This window comes from Chaetodon auriga, chromosome 20, assembly GCF_051107435.1.
Source record: "Chaetodon auriga isolate fChaAug3 chromosome 20, fChaAug3.hap1, whole genome shotgun sequence".
Classification (NCBI taxonomy): Eukaryota; Metazoa; Chordata; class Actinopteri; order Chaetodontiformes; family Chaetodontidae; genus Chaetodon; species Chaetodon auriga.
In genome coordinates, this window is record NC_135093.1 from 16,666,936 (window position 1) to 16,688,511 (window position 21,576).

A 21,576-nucleotide genomic window follows, 5' to 3' on the forward strand; every position below is an offset into this window, starting at 1 on the left:
CTGGTGTGGTGATATTTAATGTAGTAAAAACGACAGAAATGCTTTGTGTATAATTACAAAGAAAAGTTTTAATGACATGTTAAGTTAGACAGTTTAAATATCGTCTGTTTCCTTGGCATAAGTTGCTGTGAGGTCCAAAGTCAACCTTACTGAAATGACTCACCTGTGATATAGCTTCAGTATCTCTTCAAATATTGAAATACAAGGAAGATGTTTGACATATTGTCCTCATAACTTACAGCCTGACGTCAGTGTACATGAACTTCAACACAGATATTCATGATGCAATAAAATTTGATTCATCAGTGGAGGTGTGATACATGGAGAGGTGCTTCATTTATGATAAGCTGTGAGCATGTGGAGGACAATTGGCACATCCACAGTTTCCCAGGTCTCAACAACCCCACCCGGTGTGACAGGAATCAAACGCAGCGGCTGTTAAGACAATACTGCTCAGTTTCACATTCATCCAGACGAGGAGATTCGAGGCGGTCAGTGCCTGCTGGGTTACTGCCGCTGCAGTGACTTGCCATTGAATGTACACGCTGTGGTTGCTTTCTCCCTGCGTACGTGAGCTGATTCGACGTGCTCCCAACAAGTGAGTCTGAATTTTAGAACTTCATTACCTTTAACTTTCATACCAGCTCTGAACAAGTTTGATTCGACTTTCAAAAATCTTGTAAATTCTTGTCTAAATTCTGATTATTTTGACAAGTCAGCTAATAAGTTACTCAAGTAACTGCTGAACATTCAAAAGTAGCTGTTATTTAATTATCAGTAAGTATTTTAATCTAATGTTGGATTCACCCCAATTTGTACCAACAACATACATGAAGCGTGTCACATATTAAAAGCATAGTTCAGGCTTTTTCAAGTGCAGATGTATGAGGCACACACCTTCAGTAGATCAGCACGCCTCCAGTTTGGAGAAGCAGGAGTACCACCAGCACAGCCGCTCCGCACCGTACTGCTGTGGACAGGACAGCAACAAAGAGTATTTCCTCCACCTAAAAAAATGGGCCCACCTAGCGTATATTTAGCATTATATTACCTGATGGTCTATCCGGCTCATTTGGCAGTGTGCTACAGCTGATATTCTACAAAGAGCAGACACTTGAACTGATACTGACTGGATGAAATGTGTCTTGCTGCCGACGCAGTCCACAAGCTTAGCTTCTGTGCTGGTACTCCTGCCTGCTCCTCCAAACAGGGCAGGCTGTCCGCCATCGACTGTCGCTCACACACTGACTATTGATAAGGACCTCATACAAAACCACTTAAAAAAAAAAAGCCCTCAACGATCCTTTTAAAGAAACTGATCATTTTCAGTCTTGTAACTTCGACATAGCTCCACTGTCAGTTCATATCATCTTATTTGTGCGTCCATCAAGATATAAGAGTTACCACGAAAACATTTCAGTAAAACAAGTGACAAGAAGGATGAAGGATGGAGGGACTGTGGCTGAAAAGATGAGCGTGTGAAAAACTTGGCGAGGGGGGCTGTTGTGTGGACTGCACAGCTTTCATCCTTTGCACCTGGTCCTGCACTCTGGACCATTTGTACTCTTCCATGTTGAGGAAGATGGGGGACTTGGGTTGTGTCTGAGGAGGAGAATCACCTTCCACCAGGACTTCCCAACAGAAACCTGTGAGGAAGATAAAGACACCTTGTTGTGAGGAGACAAGCGATATTGTTGTTCTTCGTTTGGAGAGGAGGGTCAATGATCAAAATCAGTGTGGTACCCAATGACATTGGCACCAACCAGCTGCTCTTACAAAGCTTTTAGCAAACAATGGCGTAGGTAGGCCTACATTAACAGGAGAGGCTGCAGCACAATCAGTGTATTTACAGGAGGACAGATAAGAGAGAATGTCTCTCTCTGTTTCTCTGCAGAGCTGAGCTGCCATCATCAAATAAAAAATGCTAACGTGGGTGGTTAAATACACTTCAGTGGGCGTTGATAAATCTGGGCAGCCTGCCCGAGCGAAGTGTGAGTGGGAAACACTGGGATTAAAGGAGCTAAAGTGAGGACGATAGTTTGAAACAAAGCACTAAAAAGGCAGAATCTGTGATGAAGAATGTGGCACATTGCCCTTTCAAATGTGGATTTTACTCAGCTCTTACCACTCTCCTCGTGCCTGGACCGCCTCGCTCCTCACCAGCCTCTTCCTGTCGTCCAGGGGACGGGCCAGAGCTCGCAGCACGCGGGCCCGAAACGGCAACACCTGAAACAGAGACAAAATGTGGACATTTTATTTTTCTGCTGTTACAGTAGATGAACACAATGTGTGAATACAGGAACATTATTAAAGGTTACTAAAGGTCATTTCAGGTTCTTCTGAAGTCCAATATCTAAAAAACCCAAATGGAAGAATCCACCTTTACTGAATGGAGGTGAGGGAAAATTAAGGGCTTAAAACATTTTATTTTATTCAAACTTTCTCAAAGAACCATCTGAGGTTTCTCTCCGCATAAAATGAGTTTCCTCAAAGCTTATTTTTACCTGAGTGACCAAGAAGAGACTCTAAATTTGATATTTTGAGCATAAAACAAGTTGCCAACATATAAAACACAAAACAGACATTTCACATGCAGCTTTACCTCATGTACGGGGAAGTGGGAGACAGCATGGATGCACCGCAGGGAGGTGATCCTTACGTTCTGCAAGATAACACACAACAATGGTTAGAGCTCTGGCTAACTAACACGTGCATGCTCTATGATGAGCCGCTTCATCTGACTAATTAAGACGAACAGTATGGCATCTTGGGGCAGGAGGAAGGAGCTGGTGCTGAAAACCCTCTCAGGTGTGGTATCTCTCTCACCATGTCTGGACTGGAGGTGAGGGCCAGCAGCCTGTTGACCAAAGCCTCCAGCTGCTGTATGAGTGCTGGTGGAGGGTCGACGAGGATGGGCTCCAGGCAGGACAGAGTGGACAGCTGGACGCCCTGGTCAGGACATGACAAGGCCTCCAACAGCAGAGACAGGAGCTGGGCAGGGACAGAAAGCTTCACATCACTGCTGACCTTCTGCTGGGATTTGCAGGTTTTTTCAAAGAACTGACAGGTTACAGTCGTTTTAGTACGTTTGCTCTTCACTCACCGCTGGTAGTTCAGTGACTTGGACCTGCTTGGGCAGTTTGTTGACTATGTTCGACAGAGCCTTCAGGTAGTTGGGCTTCTTCTCTGTAGAGGGGGCAGACAGTGAATAAAGCTAACTGAGTCTTGTAGGAGAAGATCAGAAAAAGTCTAAAACCTGCAAAAAGCAAGTGACTTCATCTGGAGGTGACTTGTTCTCGTTTGGAAATTTCAAAAAGCAGAGTAAACATCTATGGAAATTTGCATAAGGGACACTAATCTGTTATCCAATGGATGTAGAGAAAGTTAGCTGACATATTCTAAACCTGTGGAACTAAATCAAAACCTGTGACTGTATATACGCCACCGTGCCGCCCCTCTTTCTTCTTTATATATTCAATTATTACACTCCAGGAATCTACAGCGCCTGTTACGACATCAGGACTTCAGTGATTTGGTATCATCAGTCCACACAGCGGTGGCGAGTACCCTGTGGCGCAGCGTTGAAGCCTTGGACCAACTTGGCTGAGTTCTCGCTGAAGAAGCGCTGGCGGTACATGATGCGAACATCGGCGTGGCAGCCGCGGTTCAGGACGTCGGCAGAGTCGCTCATCAGCAGCAAGAAGCCGTCGGCCGCCATCGGACCCAGGTCGGTGTCATCGAGCAGAGAGAAGAGCTTCAACGAGACACAGTTCAGGAGGGTGTCAACCACACGTTGTGCTGAGGTCCAGTTTCTCGTGGTGAATCTAATAAAGTCTACATTATAGCTGCATGTGCTGAGAAATAAATACAATCTACAAAAATGATTGTGTGTGTGTGTGTGTGTGGTTGCGCGTGTGTGTGCGCTCATGGTGTCACCTTGTCAGTCAGTGCTGTGGACAGAGGGTGGTATCTGAGCAGCAGAGCCTTGGCAACCTGGAGAAAAGAGCAACTTACATATATGAGCACACTGGTTTAATGATTTAACAGTCAACTTGATTTATTCACTGACAGTCAAACAAGTGAAACACAATCAAAGCTTTGTGTGTCGTCGCATGATAAATATCACACGACCAAGCATTTTGACAGCAAACTAATGAGGCAAATTAAAAACACTCTTACCCAGATCATGAGGGTGAAAGCCTGAGTGCGGACAGATGAAGACGCAGAGTCCAACTCACGGCACACTCTCTTCATGGTGCTCTGAATCAGGCTGTCCAGAGACTCGCCTGAAGAAGAAACCAAACCATCACAGCTGCTTTTAGTTGACACAGTGAGGCTCTCAGTTTTGGGACAAAACCAGTAGGAGCGCATAAAGAGCAAACTGACCCTGCGGTCTCTTATTAACTAGGCCTGCAAAGCACTTTGCAGCCGAGGTGTACGACAGCGGGTGGCTGCAGGAGCAGCTCATCTCCTCCAGCTGCGACAGCAGGTGATCCATCTGAGGCACCTCCACCTACAGGACGATACACAGCACTCAGAACACATCCTCAGGAGCAGAAACAACTATGGCGTTCAGTAAAAGAAGTGGAGACTCACACTGCGAGGTAAGGAACACACACATCCCATGAGCAGACAAACCATCTGGGACTGGCTCCACGACTCCCCCTGCTGCTGCTGGGGAAACATTACATGCCTCAATAGCCAACCGTGATGTTAAAAGTGCTGCAAATCCAGAGATTATCAGCCACCGAATTAGGACAGGAAAATATAAATGATGTGTGGTGTACAGATGATGACTCTGCAGTATGATTGCAATTTTATGATTGCATGAATCATGAATCCACGTGCACACACACCTTGAGCAGCTGGATGTGTGAAGGGAAGGAGTTGTCGGGCAAAAAGGAAACATCGCCGTTCAGGAAGAGAGACACAGCCCTCGACGCCGTCTGCGCCGCCAACCTGAAGGCGTGAAACACCCGGGAGGAAACCACAGAAACCTCATGAAAAATGCTCACAGTACAAATCAGAGAGAGTGACTGCTTAAAAAAAAGGTGAGAAAGAGACAGGAAGTGGAAGCATATTTAGTTCAGTTCCCAGCAACTTGTTCCCAAAAGAATACCAAAGAGCTTCAACTACAGAGCAGCTGTGAGAACAACGGAAACAAGACGCAGGTGGTACGCAAGGTGCATGATATGAAACTGGGGTTAGAAAAGCAAATCGAGTGAGTGTCTATTCTACCATGAACTACTGTTCTCTTCACCTAATATGAAACATTCAGATGAGTTCAGATCTACACAATCACCAGCAAAAAAAAAAAAAGAGAGTTTGTACTGACGTGGGCTGCAGCCTGGAGCAGGAAGTACTGATGACAGGGACCATCGCAGACAGGACCACCTCCTCCAGAAGAGGACTACAACGACCAGATGACCCCTCGCCTACAAGACACCAACACGAATTCCAGCTAAAATAATTCATCTTTTCAACATCAACTTCAACAATCAGCAGTTACTGTAGAAGCTGTGGAGTGTGAGGCCTTGGTGAGAGGTGAAAGAGGAGATTATCATCGTTTCAGAGGAGGAAGTGCTCACCCTGCAGAGCTGCCTGGAGGGCCAGACACAGCAGGCGCGGGATGATGATGTCATGGAAGCATCGTCCGGCCTCCTCGGTGTCCTGCACCTGCTCTGCTATTCTCTGGAGGCTGCGACACGTCAACACCGCCTCCTCCACGGAGAAACCAACACTGCCTGAAACAAGAACACACCAGCAAATTACAGTGGTGTCTGTTTATTATTGACCAACTTCCACCAATCAGGTAAGAAAAAAGGAATCAGAAAACATCTGTCCAGACAGATTACCTGTGTGTGCTGAGCTCAGGACCTCCAGGAGGACAGGCATGCTCTCCTGGACAACACTAGGCTGGGTGGACACCGCAGCCAGAGCGGACAAACACCGCTGCCGCACTGCATGATGGGACGGCTGCTCAGAAGCTACTCTGTTGCTGTCCTGATCCATGGGCTCTGAGCAGAGGAGAGGGAAAAGGTTTACTCATGAAGTGTGTCTGCTGAGCTGATGTCCAACTGTAAATTCAAGAAAAACCTCTGAACAGAATCGGTCTCGTGTTCTCACATGTTTCTGTCACTCACCAGCAAACATCTCCGCCTTTAGTCTTGGGATCAGTTTAGTAATAAAGGCTGCTGGGTGCAACTCCGCTACGGCCCCGGCACATTCCACCACAGCAAGACTGGAGGCAGAAACAAAGATATAAGAGTGTGTAACAACTGCATGTGTGTGTGTTTTTAAGGGATAACCAGAGAAGCAGCAATACAGGAACGTAAAGGACGCCTGAGGAGACACGAGCTGACCTGACTCTGTCGTCCTCCTCCGTCAGCAGCAGTCTGGTCAGGTGATCCACGGCCAGCTCAATGTCCGAGTCCAACAGCAGACCTGAGACACACATTGTGTTGGTTATATCTGAAGCAGAGCTGCCTTTGTGACTCACTCTGAGTGTGCCGTCAGCTGTGAGGGTCAGCGTTCATCTCACCTGCTTGTTGTGCCAGTGAGGTGAGCACAGAGGTGGCCGTGATCTGCAGGCTGGCATTGCTCTCGGCCAGGGCTGAAAACACAATGGTGCACAGAGCCGGACGGAAGGCTGAAAACACACTCTCCTCTGATGTGGAGGGACGGGATGCAGACAAGGACCAGAAACAGATGAGAGTTAAAATCTGGCCTTTCTGTCTTCGGTCTGCACGGCCGTGTGCAAACCTCAACAGTTACAGGATTTAAAATGGTAAAAAACATCTGGGAAACTCAAGAGAGACTACACGCAGCGAGACTTGTACGAGATGTTTTAACTTGCCTTTCTCTGAAGACTGGCAGCTTTTTACCGACTGGATGAATCGCTGCACCACCTCCAGTAACGTGCGTCTGTGGGAACACTGCACACAGAGGGAAAGACATGTCCTCCATGTCTATTAAGAGTCACTGGCATCATCACACACGAGCAACATTCTGACTGACATACGCTCTGGATGTTTCAACAACCGCTCGTACCGTGCTCGTATCACACCTAACAAGCATCTTTTGTTTACCTGCGTTCTGCTGTTGTACTGCTCCACGAGAGAGGGCATGACGGTGGCTGTGACGATGTGGCTCGCCCTGCTGGAGGCGCTGCACGCAGCCTGTAGCAGCTTGGCACTGGGCCACACCAGCTTCAGGTCCGGCTCACACAGGTGATGTTTGCAGTCTGGAACGACATCACAACAAGACATGGACGCGTTGAATGTCCAAACCACACATAGACTATTCTAGCCTAAAATATTCATACTGGTAATAGCCAATCCCCAGCGTCTATATGACAGTTAGAGTCATGACTGCCCTCTGAAGAGCCATTGATTTTAAATGAAGGTATTTCTAATCACTTGAGCTGAATATAAAAGTCTATACTGGCTGACAAGTTTCACTAACTCTCACTGCACCTTGGCAGGAAATTAAACTTCATCTGAGGGGAAACTCTGTGTCTAGTACACTGTTGACATGACATGTTGAGTGTACTGAATAGGCACTGCGGTATAATTTCCTGCCCGTCGACCTGAGCGGTGCTACGCAGCAGTGAACCGTCCTGTGACCACAGCTCTGACATATTCAACAGCTCCTCCATCTACACAGCCTCTCTTGCTGCCTTACTGTCACTTTGCAGGGAAAATGTAATTTGTTATTTAACAAGTCTTTTCCAGTCTTGTTGGTTGTATGTCATCCAAACTGACCTCTGTATTTAGCTCAGCTGTACCTCTCTCATGGCAGTTATTTTGTCCTTTCATGTGAATAATAAATGATTTCACAACGTTTCACCTTTGAGAACGAGATCCAGGAAGGTGCAAAGGGAGTCTTCAGAGTCAGAGTTGAGGACTGAGCGAGACAGACAGGAAGTGAGTGCGGTGAGAGCAGCGAGGCCGGCGGACTCAATCTTCTCACTCGACGTCTGAAACACCTGCAGTGAAACAACAAGAGGGGAACATTTTTCATTAAGAGGCAGTTAGATAATCGTTAACTGTTTGTTTACGTAGGTCTAAAACATATTTCTGTCATTGATTCCATTTCAAAGTGAGGACTTTCTCTCTTCTCTTGTTAAAAACAGGAAAATACTGATGAAGATCAGCCTTGGTCCAGACAATGTTTTTCTTGGCTTTCCAAGCAAGACAAACTGCACTTAATCCTTTCTTCCCATTAAACACTGTGTTCAGGGTCATTTTTAAGGGTGGAGTGGGGGAAAAAAGGTTTTTCACTAACTAAATCAGTAGAACGGTATTTCTATTAGTGTCTCTGTATGAATGCATCTCAAACAAACCTCTCTGCGCAGTGACGCCCACAGTCCCTCGAGGAACTCTGCCAAGTCTTTACGTTCATATTTTGACACGCAAGCAGACTGAAAAATATCAAGTGTGGTGAGACAAGAAATCAGAAGCTGCTTTTCCAGCAACACCAAGCATCACCTTCCACCGCTCAGCAGCTCCACCGTGCCTTTAATGAACGACTGTGTTGTATCATCCATATTTACATCAGAGAATATGAGCTTACACATTCCCACTCACATGTTTGACCACCCAATTGACAGAGGTACATTTTAGAAAACAGCAGATAGACATTCCTCACCAGAGTCTGCAGCGAGTCCAGCTTCGCACTCTGAACATCTGAGTCCAGCTTCTCAATGATGAGAGGCAACAGAAACTGCAGCAGAACATAAACTCTTTAGGACGTTAACCAGTTCTTCTCAGGTCACATCTCCATCGCACCAAAAAGCCAAATGTAGATGCAAGTTGAGAGTCTTACCTCAGCAAACTGTGACGTCCCAGTGAGGACATCCCTCAGCGTCTGGATGAGCTCCTCTCGGGTGATGCCATGGGGGTCGTTGGGAGGCTGGGGTGGGCGGAAGGGTGGTGTGTATGGGTGGATGAGGTCGAGGCAAGAAGAAACAGATAGAAGTCGGAAATCAGAATGCACCTACACATGTTCCCACATGTGTCTTGTTGGTATTTCACCAAATAACTAAGATTAGTCACTAGTCAGTCAAGCAGTGATCAAGTTTAAGATGCAGATTTAAGCAAGATTTTGCCTACTGCAATATTCCAGGTCCACAAGACAAAATATCTCAACATAAAGTCAAAGCTGATTTCATTATCATCTGGTAGGATTATGCTGTCACACAAACCCCACACTATATAAGTCTCATTGTGGCAATGTGCTGGTTTGCTACAGAGAGTCAACAAACAATCAGAGCTGTGATCGTCTGTGATGTAGAGAGGGGAAACATGTGTGAGCAGACGAGGAGGCAGACGCTGTATCATTGTTTTCCTCACAGTCCCCCTGCGGTCACAGGAAGTCAGTGACGACGCTTTGGTCTGCTGCCCTCTCTGCTGTCGTCAGTTCTCAGGCAAAAGCAGCTGAGTAAACAGACACTTACGGGGGTGAAGTCGATGGGGAAATAGCAGGACGTCACCTCGAACAGCTCCTCTGTGAATTTACCTGAGAGGGAAGGACAGGAAATTAACAGCAGGCCAAACAGAGTTAAGCTTCAACCGTGGATGGATCATGAGAGGCGGACAGAGAACACACAACTCAGAGAAAGATGCTGCACGTGTGTGTGTGCACCTGCAAGTGCTCTCACCTAGATCGTAACCTCGGTGGACGATGTTCCTGGCGACCTGGAAGGCTAACAGGAGGTTGCGAGGATCCCTCTCTCCGTCCATTGATTGGACAAATCCAAAGACAAAGTCTGCCCCCAAACCCTTCAGTTCTGTGGAAGTCAAACACGAATACATGTTTTTTTACAGCTGGCAGTTTGACCTCTCTCTATAAATCTGAGAGCTGTTAGGAGGTAGGGTGTAGCCTATGACTACGCTAAAGATTGCTTCATCTAATCTTGCCTGACCACAGATTCATGTCGTTATGTGACATTGGAGGGAAACAAAGATGAATCTATGACCAGCAAGCATCTGGCCAAAGGCGATTTCCCAGCATGTTTAACGGACAAACGCTCGGCACGCAGACGCACACAAACACTTCAGGGCCAGCCCTCTATTTGCATCTTTCACAGTACGTGTATGCAAAAACCATGCAAAATGATCAACTGCCACACAAAGCAGGAGGTGTGACAACTCCTTCATTACAGGGCTGCTAAGAGCTGTACTGTCCTGAGGTGACCATGATGACCACAGTGATTAGACAGCCAACCGCTGCTGAGATTTCTGACTTTCAAAACTCCCTCTCGACTGCGCTGAATCCCCTATTACTTCAACAAGGAACCTTATATTTCTTCCAGCGGAGCTCTCTGCTGTTACTCCATTATCTGAGTCACGCTCAAAGCAGCTGTCTCTTACCGGCCTCTCTGGTCTCCATGAGGTTGATGAGCATGTTGTAGACGCACGCTCTCTCTGCCAGCATCAACGACTGCAGAAAAATAAACAGAGCCAATGAGCTGCTTGTTTACACACACTGCCCTTAAGAACAATTTAGATTAGTCAAGCTGACCTGAAAAGCATACACGATGAAAGAGGAAGTGCTTCTCAGACGTGGAGGAAACAAGAACAACATCTTCACACACACTCAGAAGTGTGGTCAAGCATTGTATGGGTGTGTGTTTACACATATGAGGATTTGAGAGACACTTCGATGTACTCGGTCAGTGAATGACCACACTGCTGCTGTATATTGTAATCTGAATATTAGACTTGGAAGGTAACTCATTTAGTTGTTGTTGTTGCTCAAAAATAAACTAAACAATATGATTGAATGCAATGGTGTACCTATTAGAGTAAATCCACCTTTGTATTTATCTGTCAAACAAAATGCTCAGCAGTCTTTCACAATAGCAGACTTCCTCAGGTGTTAACATAACTTAAAATCTTTATTATAAGCCTCACCTGAACATGAACATCCTGGAACAAAGACCTCAGCATGGACACAGCCGAGCCTGGAGGCAACACTGTGCATTTTGTCTGGAAAGCAAAGCACAAACACACACACACACACACACACAGCGTGAACGTTGGCCGCCGCCATCACATCTGGAGCCTCTCAAAATGACTCGAAAAACCAGCCAAGCAGAAACTAGCTTGCGAACTGAGCAGTCAGTTGATCTGATGCGGGACGTTTCAGATGTTGTTGTCACTGAAAATCTGTCACAGGCAGACACTCACCAGCGCTCTGAGCCCCTGTAGAACAGGCGGCGTGATGACATAATGGTCCTTTAGACGGTTTTCATAGAAGGCAATGAGCACTTCCACTGTGGAGAACAGAGACAGGGAGACACGCTGATGACGCATTACTCTTGACAGGACTTTCTACAAAATATAAGAGAAGATGTGCACCTTCTCTTTCTGTAAGGCCTCCATAACACTCCTGCAAAACTTCAGAGAGAAGCTGGACTCCTCTGGCTCGGGTGTGAGGCTGAGAGCTGGTCAGACTCAGTCTACAACAGGAGAGGAAATGGAAAATGTTAATTACCATTAAATATTAATATGAGAGCGACTCTAACTGGGTTGAACTGACGCCTTAAAATGAATAGAGGCAATAGAGTGTAGATATTTTTAAGACATGATTAATGAACTGCCATTCACTACCCCCCTTATCTAACATGTACTAAAACCAAAATAAGACCTCATCAGATAGAGCAAAAAAAAAAACGGAATTACTGTAACTTCATGCTTTTGTTTAGTCCATGTAATTTCTGTGAGATTAGAAAATAAAATGTTGATATCTTACCCCAGAGCTTCCACTAACTGCAGCACTGTAAACTGTCCATCTTTGACACCTGAACACAGAGCCAAGTTCAGTGAACTGTGGTTAAGATAACTACAACAACTAGAAACACACACAGAAAGCAGACACAGAAACACACGCGGATAACTGAGTTATTTCTAGTTTAAGTGCAGATTAAGCAGCATCATCGGCGGGTTCAAAGTTTTCGAGTTCATTGACAGGATGCTTTCATTCGGAGCAGCTAGCAGGCGGCGTGCTGTGACACCACAGCGGGCTAGCATCAAAATTCACATCTCCAGCCCAATGACAGCACAATAAAACGCTATGGATACTCTCAGTTTGTGCTGGTATCTTGGTAAAAGCACCAGACCTGTGTCAAAACGAGTGTGTTTGTATATTCTGAGGTCGCCACACAACACAGGATGTTGTGGCGCTAAGTTAGCTAGTTAACCATCATGCCGTGTTGCGCATCCTTGAAGCGGCACCTGAGCAGTCTGAACAGCGTTTTTTTCGCAACGAGCTGTTCTGGAAATGGTGTTGGGGAAAGATATGATGAAGGCTAACCTGCTGCTGTATCTTTGGCCTTGCTGTCCTGTAGTCCCGAGACATATTCCTCCACCAGAGACAGCAGCAAGGGACTGTCCGCAGCCATCGTGCTTCTATAACTGAAGTGAGACCACGCATGCGCAGAAAGTTAGGGGTGAAACGCAAAAGTGACTGATTTTACAGAAACTTTGATAAAATAGGACCTTTAACGAACAATGCAGAGTTAAATTGGTACCGTTTGTGCATGCTGCTTTACATCTAAATGTCAGATTAATGTTTTGCAAAAAGCACATTTAGTTTTTGTGCTGCCTTCAGGTGCTGTCTGAATTCCAAAACGCTGAAAAGAGTACAACCTACGAAAAGTAGAATTCTGATATACACCGTCTCCGCTTTCACTGAGGCACAGCGTGCTTCTGTATTGTTAACTATTTCAAACGAATTGCTACGAGTGTCCATGGAAATAAAAGAAACATAACAGTTGTTTATGGTTGCTATGTATTCGTGTCGAATGTATTTGCTGTCGCGTCCATTCATAACTGCTTTTCTGTCTGACTGGTCCTGACGTAAAGGAACACAACACCTGCCTGCGTGCTGACGCGCAGGCGTAAAAAAGTTCGGTGGCGCTAGCTCCGCCGCTAGTCACCTTTTACCAGCAGAGAGGGAAGTAACGTTTGGGGGATTTAAAGAAAAAGCAAACTGAAGACAACGACAAACAATTGAACTCGTAAAACGTGGCCTGCGGGAAAGTCTAACTACCCTCTGTGTTTGGACGAAAGTCGGCGTGCAGGAATTGGTCACGAGTGCGCGGAAGTTTGTGTTTACTGATGTTGCGGTAGCTAGCTGGTTGGCCCTGTTAGCTTGTTAGCGAGGAAGGTGCGCGCTGGTCACACTGCTGGACATCAGCATTTACAACCAGCTAAACTTAACAGCCAAGTTAAATAGCCGACGCGTTGCTGGTTATATCCTGACATTTAAAAACTGTTCGGCAGATGTTGCGGCGGCTTGCTGGTCTGGCTGTCAAACTCTTATAACGTTAGTGCGGGCCACAAGCTTTGAATGTTGTGGGGTCGTGTCAAACGCAAACAGCGCTCATACGGAAAGAGAGAAAACGCACTTTAAGACACGATCTTCCAGGCATAGATCTGCTCAGGGCTATCAAACATCCAAGCGCTCCCCTCCTCACCACAACGGATGACCCATCGGATCGATCAGGCTCGCAACGTCGGACCTGCGACCCGTCCTCCTCATCGGACCTAGTTCATCGTCTTCGCCCGTGATGGGCCCCTTGTTCAGCTAGTACGACGCGTGGAAACAATCTGCAGCTCTCTAACCATGGGAGGATGTGTGGGGAGATACTGGGAAGGCTGGGAGGACTCACAGAGCCGAGGCTCGTCTAGGAACGGTGGACGAGGAGGTAAGACTACTGTGTGTGTGTGTGTGTGTGTGTGTGTGTGTGTGTGTGTGTGTGTAAGTTTAACTGCTTCCACCTTCCTCTGATGTAGTTGAATCCTAAGTGACGGCATGGTCAAATCATGCCGCTTTGCCACTTTAGTGTGATGACCCCTGCTGTGTGTGTCTGACAGCTGTCCAGATCTCCTTAATTGGATGTATGTTAAGTTTGTTCACACCCAATACTCATTAAAATGCATAGACAATACACAAATTATGCCTGTAGAGGAGGTTGACACTCACTGTATCCAGGTGTATTTCACTCCTGCAGCAGACTCAAATGCATCTCAAGTGACCTCTCGTGATTGGGTTTCACCTCCTTGCTCACCTTTGTTTTTCTGTGGGGACACTGGCTGCTGCTAAACAGAGGACTGCTGGGTACATCACTCTGGGTGGTCTTTAGCCGTGGTCTGGGATTCATTTGCATTCACAATGCACTACATATCTTCTCCACTTTAAACTGCAAAAGTTGTGTGTACAGAGGTTTTGCCCATGTGGATTGATTAGATAGGGATCAAACTGTATAGTCACAAATGCAGAAGCACCTGCTGTAATAAATTACACAACAGAAAATAAAGCTGCAGGACTTCAACAGGTTTGCAATTTAGAGTTTTGGATAGAAAGTCAGATTTCTGTTTCATTCTTGGTCATAAGTCAAATGCAGTGCAGATCACATATCAGTGCTCTCTGTGTGTGTGTGTGTGTGTGTGTGTGTGTGTGTGTCTTCTCTGCAGGGCAAACACCAGTTCATTGCTTTGTCTCGCTGCTTTGGGAATGTTCTTTTCCTATTTTCCAGTACACCCTCTGTGGAGTAACTCCCTTGTGCTGTTTCAAGTCGAGCACCTTGGCAAACTGTGCTATCAGACCCACTCTCAGGACTGATTACTGCCAAATTCACCTACACAACACCTTTGTTTACCTGACGTTGCATCTAAAACAAGGCCGACAATTTTCTCACCCAGCAATTTCAAGCCTCACACTTAAACCTGCAGCTGTGAGCTTGTTGGGCCAGCTGTTATCTTAAAAGTGGTAGTATGGTCACCCTGTGAACACCATGTCACACTGTAGTTTTAAGCATGAGATCGTGACTGAGCAGGAGGTTGTGGTTACTGTAAATGGCAACACTGAGGCGGAGGTTGCATCGATCGGCAAAGTTACTTATTTGCTGATTTATTCACATCAGGGACTTTAATTCAGGTCCATCAGTTATGTACCGTCCCGGAAGATAACATTCCTCTCCAGATAAACACTGGCGAACTGCCACGTTTTGTTCCTTTACACTTGTGTTTGATGGTGACAGACAGAATTTGGATTGGTGCTTCAGCACTTAGCAAGAATAAATGTTATATTTACAACCAGACTAAACCGAGGGACGCAGGCGCCGCACAGCAGAATTGGCAGACGTTCTGAATTTCTGCATAGTTTCGACCCCAGACAACAATGTCAGTGATATTTAGCATGACCTTTTTGGAAATTACAGTGTGACACATGAAAATGGTCACTGTTTAGTGGATGATTAAAGGCTTTTTGGACCTGCAGGTTTATGAATGTTGTCATGAACTCAGTTGGGATGGGAGACAACCTTTAGGACCCTTCCCAGATGTGGTGTAATCTCTGCTGAGGTCAATCAGTTAGTCAGTTCTACCACACACTCCATCCGGTAGTCAAACAAATAGAGCTCAGCTCTGTCTCATCCAGCATTTCCAGAGCAATAAAGTTCCCTTTATAGTGACTGTTTGGGAATCTAAGTGTCTGTTGTTCATTTGGATATAGGTTCTGTCCCCTTTGTTTCCTCCAACTATACAAATGGAAAGTTTTTTTTCTCCAGCACAAATTGTCTCCAGTTTACATCACAAAGACAGGACATTTTGAGTCCAGCTTTGTGCATGACTATCAGGGAAGTTAAAGTGGGCTTTTTTGACCCATGGCCACATGGCTGTACTCCAAAATGAACATCTGATATTCATTTTTACAGCACAATGTGACCTTCAAAATAATGTCTTTCTTCATCACACGCCAAAGTGGCCGATGGATAGACTATTTAAAGTTAAAGTCACCACAGCCAAGATTCCCCAGGCTTTGGCAGTGTCTCGTGGTGATTTCCCACCCTGATTGGTATCAACAGGCACTCCCTTTTAGACCAGGCTTCGATCAAAAAGAACATGTCACATCACGCCCCGCTGCTGCGTCATTGACTGGTTCTCGAACGAGACTCTGCTTGACATCCTCATACAGACAGCCACGTGAGAGGAAGAGGTCAAATACCATGCAGGGCTCATGTGGTCTCGCTCTATTTTTCACAATGTGGGATCAATTATTTCAGTTCTCACCAGGCAGAAAAATGTTCTTCTTGTTTTCTTTGCTTTTTACCTGGTGCGTCACATGAGGAGTAAAAAGCCTCATTTGCATCCTCAAGGCAGGAGTATGCTCTGAAGTAAAAAGGCTTCATCACAGCCTTGAGCTCTTAACAGTTTTGCACTCTTGAGTTAAACTTCATCGCTAGGTTTTCTAGCTAATGTTGTAGCTCACAAATTGATTTTTTTTTTCCTAATCTCAAGCATAGTTTGAGATGTTCTGTAGAAGTCGTCATCAAAGTGATTAAAGCTAAAGGAAGGTAAAAGTAGAGGTGTGCTCAGCTCCATGGGAAAATTAGAGGTCAACTAGTCCCTGGCAGTGTGTGTGGTAAACAGGTGTGTGTGCTGTCTGAAGTATTTTGTGACAGGATGAATGTCTCGTGTTCCCGGTCTGGCGAGAATGTTTTTAAAAGTATCATTATGGATGCTACGCAGGACTTTGTCTCGGTATGAAGGCTCACTTTATCTGTGTTTGCAGAGCGCTGAATGCACCGTTGTGGAGATAAGATAACCGGCTACAAGGATAAGACCGTGTGTGTGTGTGTGCGCGTGTGCTTGACTGCTTGTGGGAGTGTTTGTGTGTCCTGAGGAAATACAGTCATACATGGATTCAGTCTGTGTCTGGCTGAAGAGCGCACTTCCCTTCTGTCCACTGTGGATCTGCTCCAGTGCGTGTTCACTGATGTCTGCTTTACAGAGGAACACCCCGCACTTCTTCCTTCTCTCATGTCGGGGGAATGTGAGAGGCTGTTAAATGTCTTTACAGGGCCAAACAACGTGATGTTACAGTTCAACGTTCTTTTCCCAGAAGCAGCTATTCCTTTAACGGCCACCTATGGCCGTCGGGCATGCTGTTTTGTTTGCGTCTTGACATACAGAGAGCACGCAGAAACGTTGTTTATGACGCATTTCATTAACGCTCGTAAATACAACACACTTCACCATAACCTCATCACATGGTTTTACGAGCTCAGCAGGATGAAAACACCCTGATGTTGCTTCATGCGTCTGCAATGCGTTGCTTCATGTCTCTGTTTTGGTGGGCTTGAGTAAGATTTGATACAACAGGGCCGTTCGCTGAATCACTTCCTTTTGTTACTGCCTGCTTTCCATACACACAATCCACCAAAACAAACCTTCCCCCTAACGTGTAAAAAGCTCAGAGTTCAGCTCACTTTTTACAAACTTCAAGGACCCCTGATTACAGATGCCACAGGAAAGACTGTAACAGCAGAAGGGGTCAGCACAACAAACGTGTACCTTTGTACACCCTGATCAGTACGGGCAGAGTTAAATACTCCGTTTTTTGTCATATCGTTATCGCAGAAATACCCTGAAATATCATGATGTGATCTCAGGGCCGTATCGCCCACCTCTGCTTTGAAGTCCGAAGCCATCTAGCATGTCAGCTCTTCAGAAAATATCCCATGTACAGTAGAGGTCACGTTGACTCAATGTGTCACTCAGAGATAACCAGACCTCTTCTTAGGAAAGAGGAGTCATTAGTCACTACAGCAGTGGTTCACAATACAGTACTATGACATTGTTTTGCCAGCTTTGCAGAGGTTATTCTGTGATACACGATGTATAGCAAGGCATTTATTCACATCACATCATGGTATGTGTAAATCATGTTCCATCGATGAAACCATGTGCCCCGAACTGCACATCATCTGAACCTCATCAATACAAACAAAATGACAGAGTGCACCATTATTTAAAGGAATGATTCTAAAAAAGTGCTCATTCCATCTCAGAGTTAAGTCAGAGGATCGTTGTCTCTCCTGTGTTCAATAGACATGAAACTACAACCAGCAAGCTGGTTAGTTTAGCTTAGCTTTGCATAAAGACTGTAAATATGGGCAGCTAGCCTCACTGTGCGATGGTAACAAAATTCACCTACCAGCACCTCTAAAGCTCCCAAATTAGCATTTTACATCTCATTTGTTTAATCCGCACAATAGCCAGGTGTAAAGACTGTAGCCTTGCTGATTCTGAAGTGTAGGTCACACTGGATCTCCTGTGGAGGTCTGTGCTGCAGCTGTGTGTTCTGGGACCTGGAATAACATGTAAATATCACCACCTCACCTGTATTTTACGTGCACACATTCGGATATGTTGAAGTATATGGACCGCATTAAGACAGATGCTGACCTTTACACCCCTTGTGTCTTATATAGACACCACATGTCCACAGCTACTTTGGCTGAGTGGTAGTGAGGAAGCCCCTTTGCTTCACTGTAGGATTCACTCCACTCCAAGTGCTAATCCTACACCACCCCCTGTCCTCCACATTACTCCTCCTAAGCCGCCTGCACTATAAATAATTTGTTTGAAAGAAATGCAACCTCTTGGATGTGTGCTGTCTCCCTTATGCTCGTCTTCATTTTCCATCCCGCCTCTCCTCAGTGACTGACATCTCTGCCTCTCAGGCATTTGGAAATATAAGCTCGGTTGGTTCAGAACCTGTTTTTGACTTAGTGCTTAAGGTGCTTTTTGACAGCATAAACTCACGTGGCTCAAGTGAATTGCTTGTGAATGTTCAGGTGTTTGACTGCTGAATGGTGGTTAGAAATGTTTGTTCCCTGTCCTGAGCTCACTGTTTGCGTGTGACCCCCGGGCCTCGACTAATATAAGTGCTCACCTGGCCTAGGTTTGCCATGTGTTAATATTGAATGGTGGGAAACACAGGTAAGGTTACGAGTCAGGACAGATACAGTATAGGCCACAGATGCCTCATGTATATTGCAAACTCCGAATGACCTCCTAATTTTAGATCGGGATGGCATAGTGGGGCGGGGTGGGATGTTCTGTCTCTGGTGACGGCTAGCGTTTCTCTCTGCTGGCAGCTTTGTTTATGACATGGAAGCACAGGATATGAATTATATGGGAACGTCACACCACTCATGAATCAGTGTATGTGTTTTCTGCAGTGTGGAAATCACAGACCTTTTCACCACTTGTACTGATCCTCCCTTGCTTTTTCCTCCCATCACAGGACGGAACGAGCCTCTGAAGAAAGACCGTCCCAAGTGGAAGAGCGACTATCCCATGACAGAGGGTCAGCTACGGAGCAAGCGGGACGAGTTCTGGGACACGGCGCCAGCCTTCGAGGGACGCAAAGAGATCTGGGACGCCCTGAAAGCTGCCGCTGTGGCCCTGGAGTGTAACGACCACGAGCTGGCCCAGGCTATAGTGGATGGAGCCAGTATCACCCTGCCACATGGTGAGGGCAGAAGACCTAGAGATCAGAGAGTAATCCAGAGCAACACATTTTTTCCGTTTAACAGATTTAAATGGCAGCTTGTCCTGTTTTCTTCAACACCCCTCTCCAGGTACTCTGGCAGAGTGTTACGACGAACTGGGGAACCGCTACCAGCTGCCCGTCTACTGCCTGGCTCCACCAGTCAACCTCATCTCAGAGCGCAGCGACGAGGACCCCAGCGACAGCCCCGAACCCCCTGTAGCACCCAAGAAGGAATTCCAGCTGAAGGTACCGTGACAAGCATAGCTGCTGGATACATACTTAGTGGTTTTTCTCATTTATTATATAAAATTGTAGTATAAAATGTCTCTACAAACGACCACAAGCAGCGCAGTTCATCACTTGAAGAGACATGTGACTGGAAAAGGACGTTGATGTTGCAAACAGGGCACCATCCAAACCTCAGCTAGAGATGTTTTCAGATGTTTTCTTTATTTGCCCATCATGGTAAATTGCAGGGACATACCACCTCCTGCTGTGCAAAGCAGTCATACATTACACCTCATGTGAGCTGCACAAAAATCTCAAATTTGGATCATCATACATACAATATCCTTTATATTAAATTCATATCACACAGTAAAATTGTTCTCATTAGCAATTTGCATGCTGTGTAATCACTAAAAAACTAGCATGGAAAGATTTAACTCATCAGCCACAACGAGCGTCTGTGGGGAGACATTAAATGAAGTTCTTCGTTTCTTCCTTGCGGGCTTGTTTGTGGTTTTGGTTTTGCTTGATAACTTGAAAGTACCACTTTATTTTCTCATGTCATCAAGCTCAACTGGTTCATAGACATGTGCAGCAGAAGATGCATCAGTTAGGAGCTTCTCCTGCCACCATGTTGCAGCAGGTTCTGCCCTCTCTGAATGGTAGAAAATGCAGGAACAAACACTGACTTAGCACCCTGACATTGTTCTTATTTTTCTACATTAAATTAGATGACAGAAAAGGAACTTTATCACATAATTATATATTATGTAAAATAGTATGTGGAGTAGTTCTTGTATGGTAACAGCGCAGAATGTTGTCACCTGTTACCTGTGTTCATTTTCACACTTCCTGTTCCCTGTAGGTACGGCTGTCCACGGGCAAGGACCTGCGCCTCAGCGCCAGCATGGCTGACACCATAGGGCAACTGAAGAAACAGCTGCAGGCCCAAGATGACATCGACGCCACCCACCAGCGCTGGTTCTTCTCCGGGAAGCTGCTGACAGACAAGACGCGGCTGCAAGACACTAAGATCCAGAAGGACTTTGTCATCCAGGTCATCGTCAACCCGCAGGCCCTCCAAGCCCCCAAGCTGTCTCCCACCACCACTGCCTCCCTGCCTGCGTCTGAATAATTGAGGACACAGAGGATGGGTGGAGGGGTGGTGCAGTGGGTCATGAGGAGGCTGACAGACATAAAAGGACCAGAGGTGCCTCCTATTGCTGGATGACTGATGAGCTTTTTGAGAACAGCTCCTGTTATTGAACTGCGGTGGTACAAAACGCCATGAGGATGAAGCTCAAAAGTGCTGCTTTCTTTCATCTATGTGTCACTGTATGTGTTGGGTCTGCTGGGTTCTTCTTCTAAGTGAGTGCAGTCATCACACTAACTGCAGATCCACGTGTTCTATGAACCATCTTGAACAAAAGCAGAACTGCTGGCGCTCAGCCTTTGGCCCACATACAGAATGTGCACATCACGCTGCACATGCAGACTCTGTCTCTGCCCTTGTGTCTGCACTAATGCTAACTAAGTGCCAATGGAAGAAATGCAGAGGTGTTGGTTCTAAAGCACATTTGTACGATGACTCCCATGGACTCTGCACTGCAGCCCTGTTCTCCTCCTCAGAAACAGGAGGAGTCAGCAGACAATGAGATACTGAACACCCCCCCCCCCCTTCTTTCTTTTATTGAGGAAATAATGTAAACTGAGCTTTTTTGCACATTTGGAGATTATTACTATACTTTTGTGGTAGTTTGTGTGCCTTCTACAAGACAAAACAAAAAAGGGTTAATGTCCTGAACGACGCTAGTTTTACTGCTATGCTAAGATTTCTGTATTTTTTTAGATTCAGGAACTCTTAGATCAATCAAAGCTATAACTTCTGCCTTTTTTTAACGATTTCATAGTTTCATCTTGCATACAAACAGTGTGTGTGCGTGTGTGTGTGCGCGTGTGTGTGTGTACGTGCACGCATGCATGTATTTGGCCCATATG

General features: G+C 45.9%; 2 protein-coding genes across 4 annotated transcripts; one reads left to right on the forward strand and one right to left on the reverse strand.

Annotated features, from left to right (window-relative positions):
• Nucleotides 1–49: 49 nt before the first annotated feature.
• mms19 (MMS19 homolog, cytosolic iron-sulfur assembly component) lies at nucleotides 50–12,420 on the reverse strand. 3 transcript variants are annotated; one of them, XR_013079268.1, is made up of 32 exons: nucleotides 12,319–12,415; nucleotides 11,758–11,806; nucleotides 11,364–11,464; nucleotides 11,193–11,278; nucleotides 10,917–10,991; nucleotides 10,374–10,443; nucleotides 9,662–9,790; nucleotides 9,458–9,519; nucleotides 8,827–8,913; nucleotides 8,650–8,724; nucleotides 8,345–8,422; nucleotides 7,849–7,987; nucleotides 7,089–7,243; nucleotides 6,857–6,935; nucleotides 6,542–6,667; nucleotides 6,363–6,444; nucleotides 6,144–6,241; nucleotides 5,856–6,017; nucleotides 5,589–5,744; nucleotides 5,336–5,435; nucleotides 4,857–4,959; nucleotides 4,597–4,671; nucleotides 4,387–4,513; nucleotides 4,180–4,286; nucleotides 3,937–3,993; nucleotides 3,568–3,754; nucleotides 3,104–3,186; nucleotides 2,827–2,991; nucleotides 2,603–2,662; nucleotides 2,126–2,226; nucleotides 619–1,646; nucleotides 50–562 (listed from the first exon to the last, which is right to left on the reverse strand). XR_013079268.1 is itself a non-coding variant. In XM_076759327.1 (31 exons), exons 1-31 carry the CDS (start codon nucleotides 12,404–12,406, stop codon nucleotides 1,616–1,618), a joined length of 3,096 nt encoding a protein of 1,031 aa, XP_076615442.1. In that variant the 5' UTR covers nucleotides 12,407–12,420; the 3' UTR covers nucleotides 50–1,615. The 3 variants fall into 3 exon arrangements, 2 of the variants coding, with proteins under 2 accessions (XP_076615442.1, XP_076615443.1); XM_076759327.1 differs by having other exon boundaries at nucleotides 50–1,646; nucleotides 4,597–4,674; nucleotides 12,319–12,420; XM_076759328.1 differs by having other exon boundaries at nucleotides 50–1,646.
• A 517-nt stretch (nucleotides 12,421–12,937) lies between these two features.
• On the forward strand, nucleotides 12,938–21,350 carry ubtd1b (ubiquitin domain containing 1b). The gene is made up of 4 exons (XM_076759332.1): nucleotides 12,938–13,714; nucleotides 19,102–19,329; nucleotides 19,439–19,596; nucleotides 20,444–21,350. The coding sequence occupies exons 1-4, from the start codon at nucleotides 13,633–13,635 to the stop codon at nucleotides 20,711–20,713; spliced, it is 738 nt and encodes a 245-aa protein (XP_076615447.1). The 5' UTR covers nucleotides 12,938–13,632; the 3' UTR covers nucleotides 20,714–21,350.
• The last annotated feature ends 226 nt before the right edge of the window (nucleotides 21,351–21,576 follow it).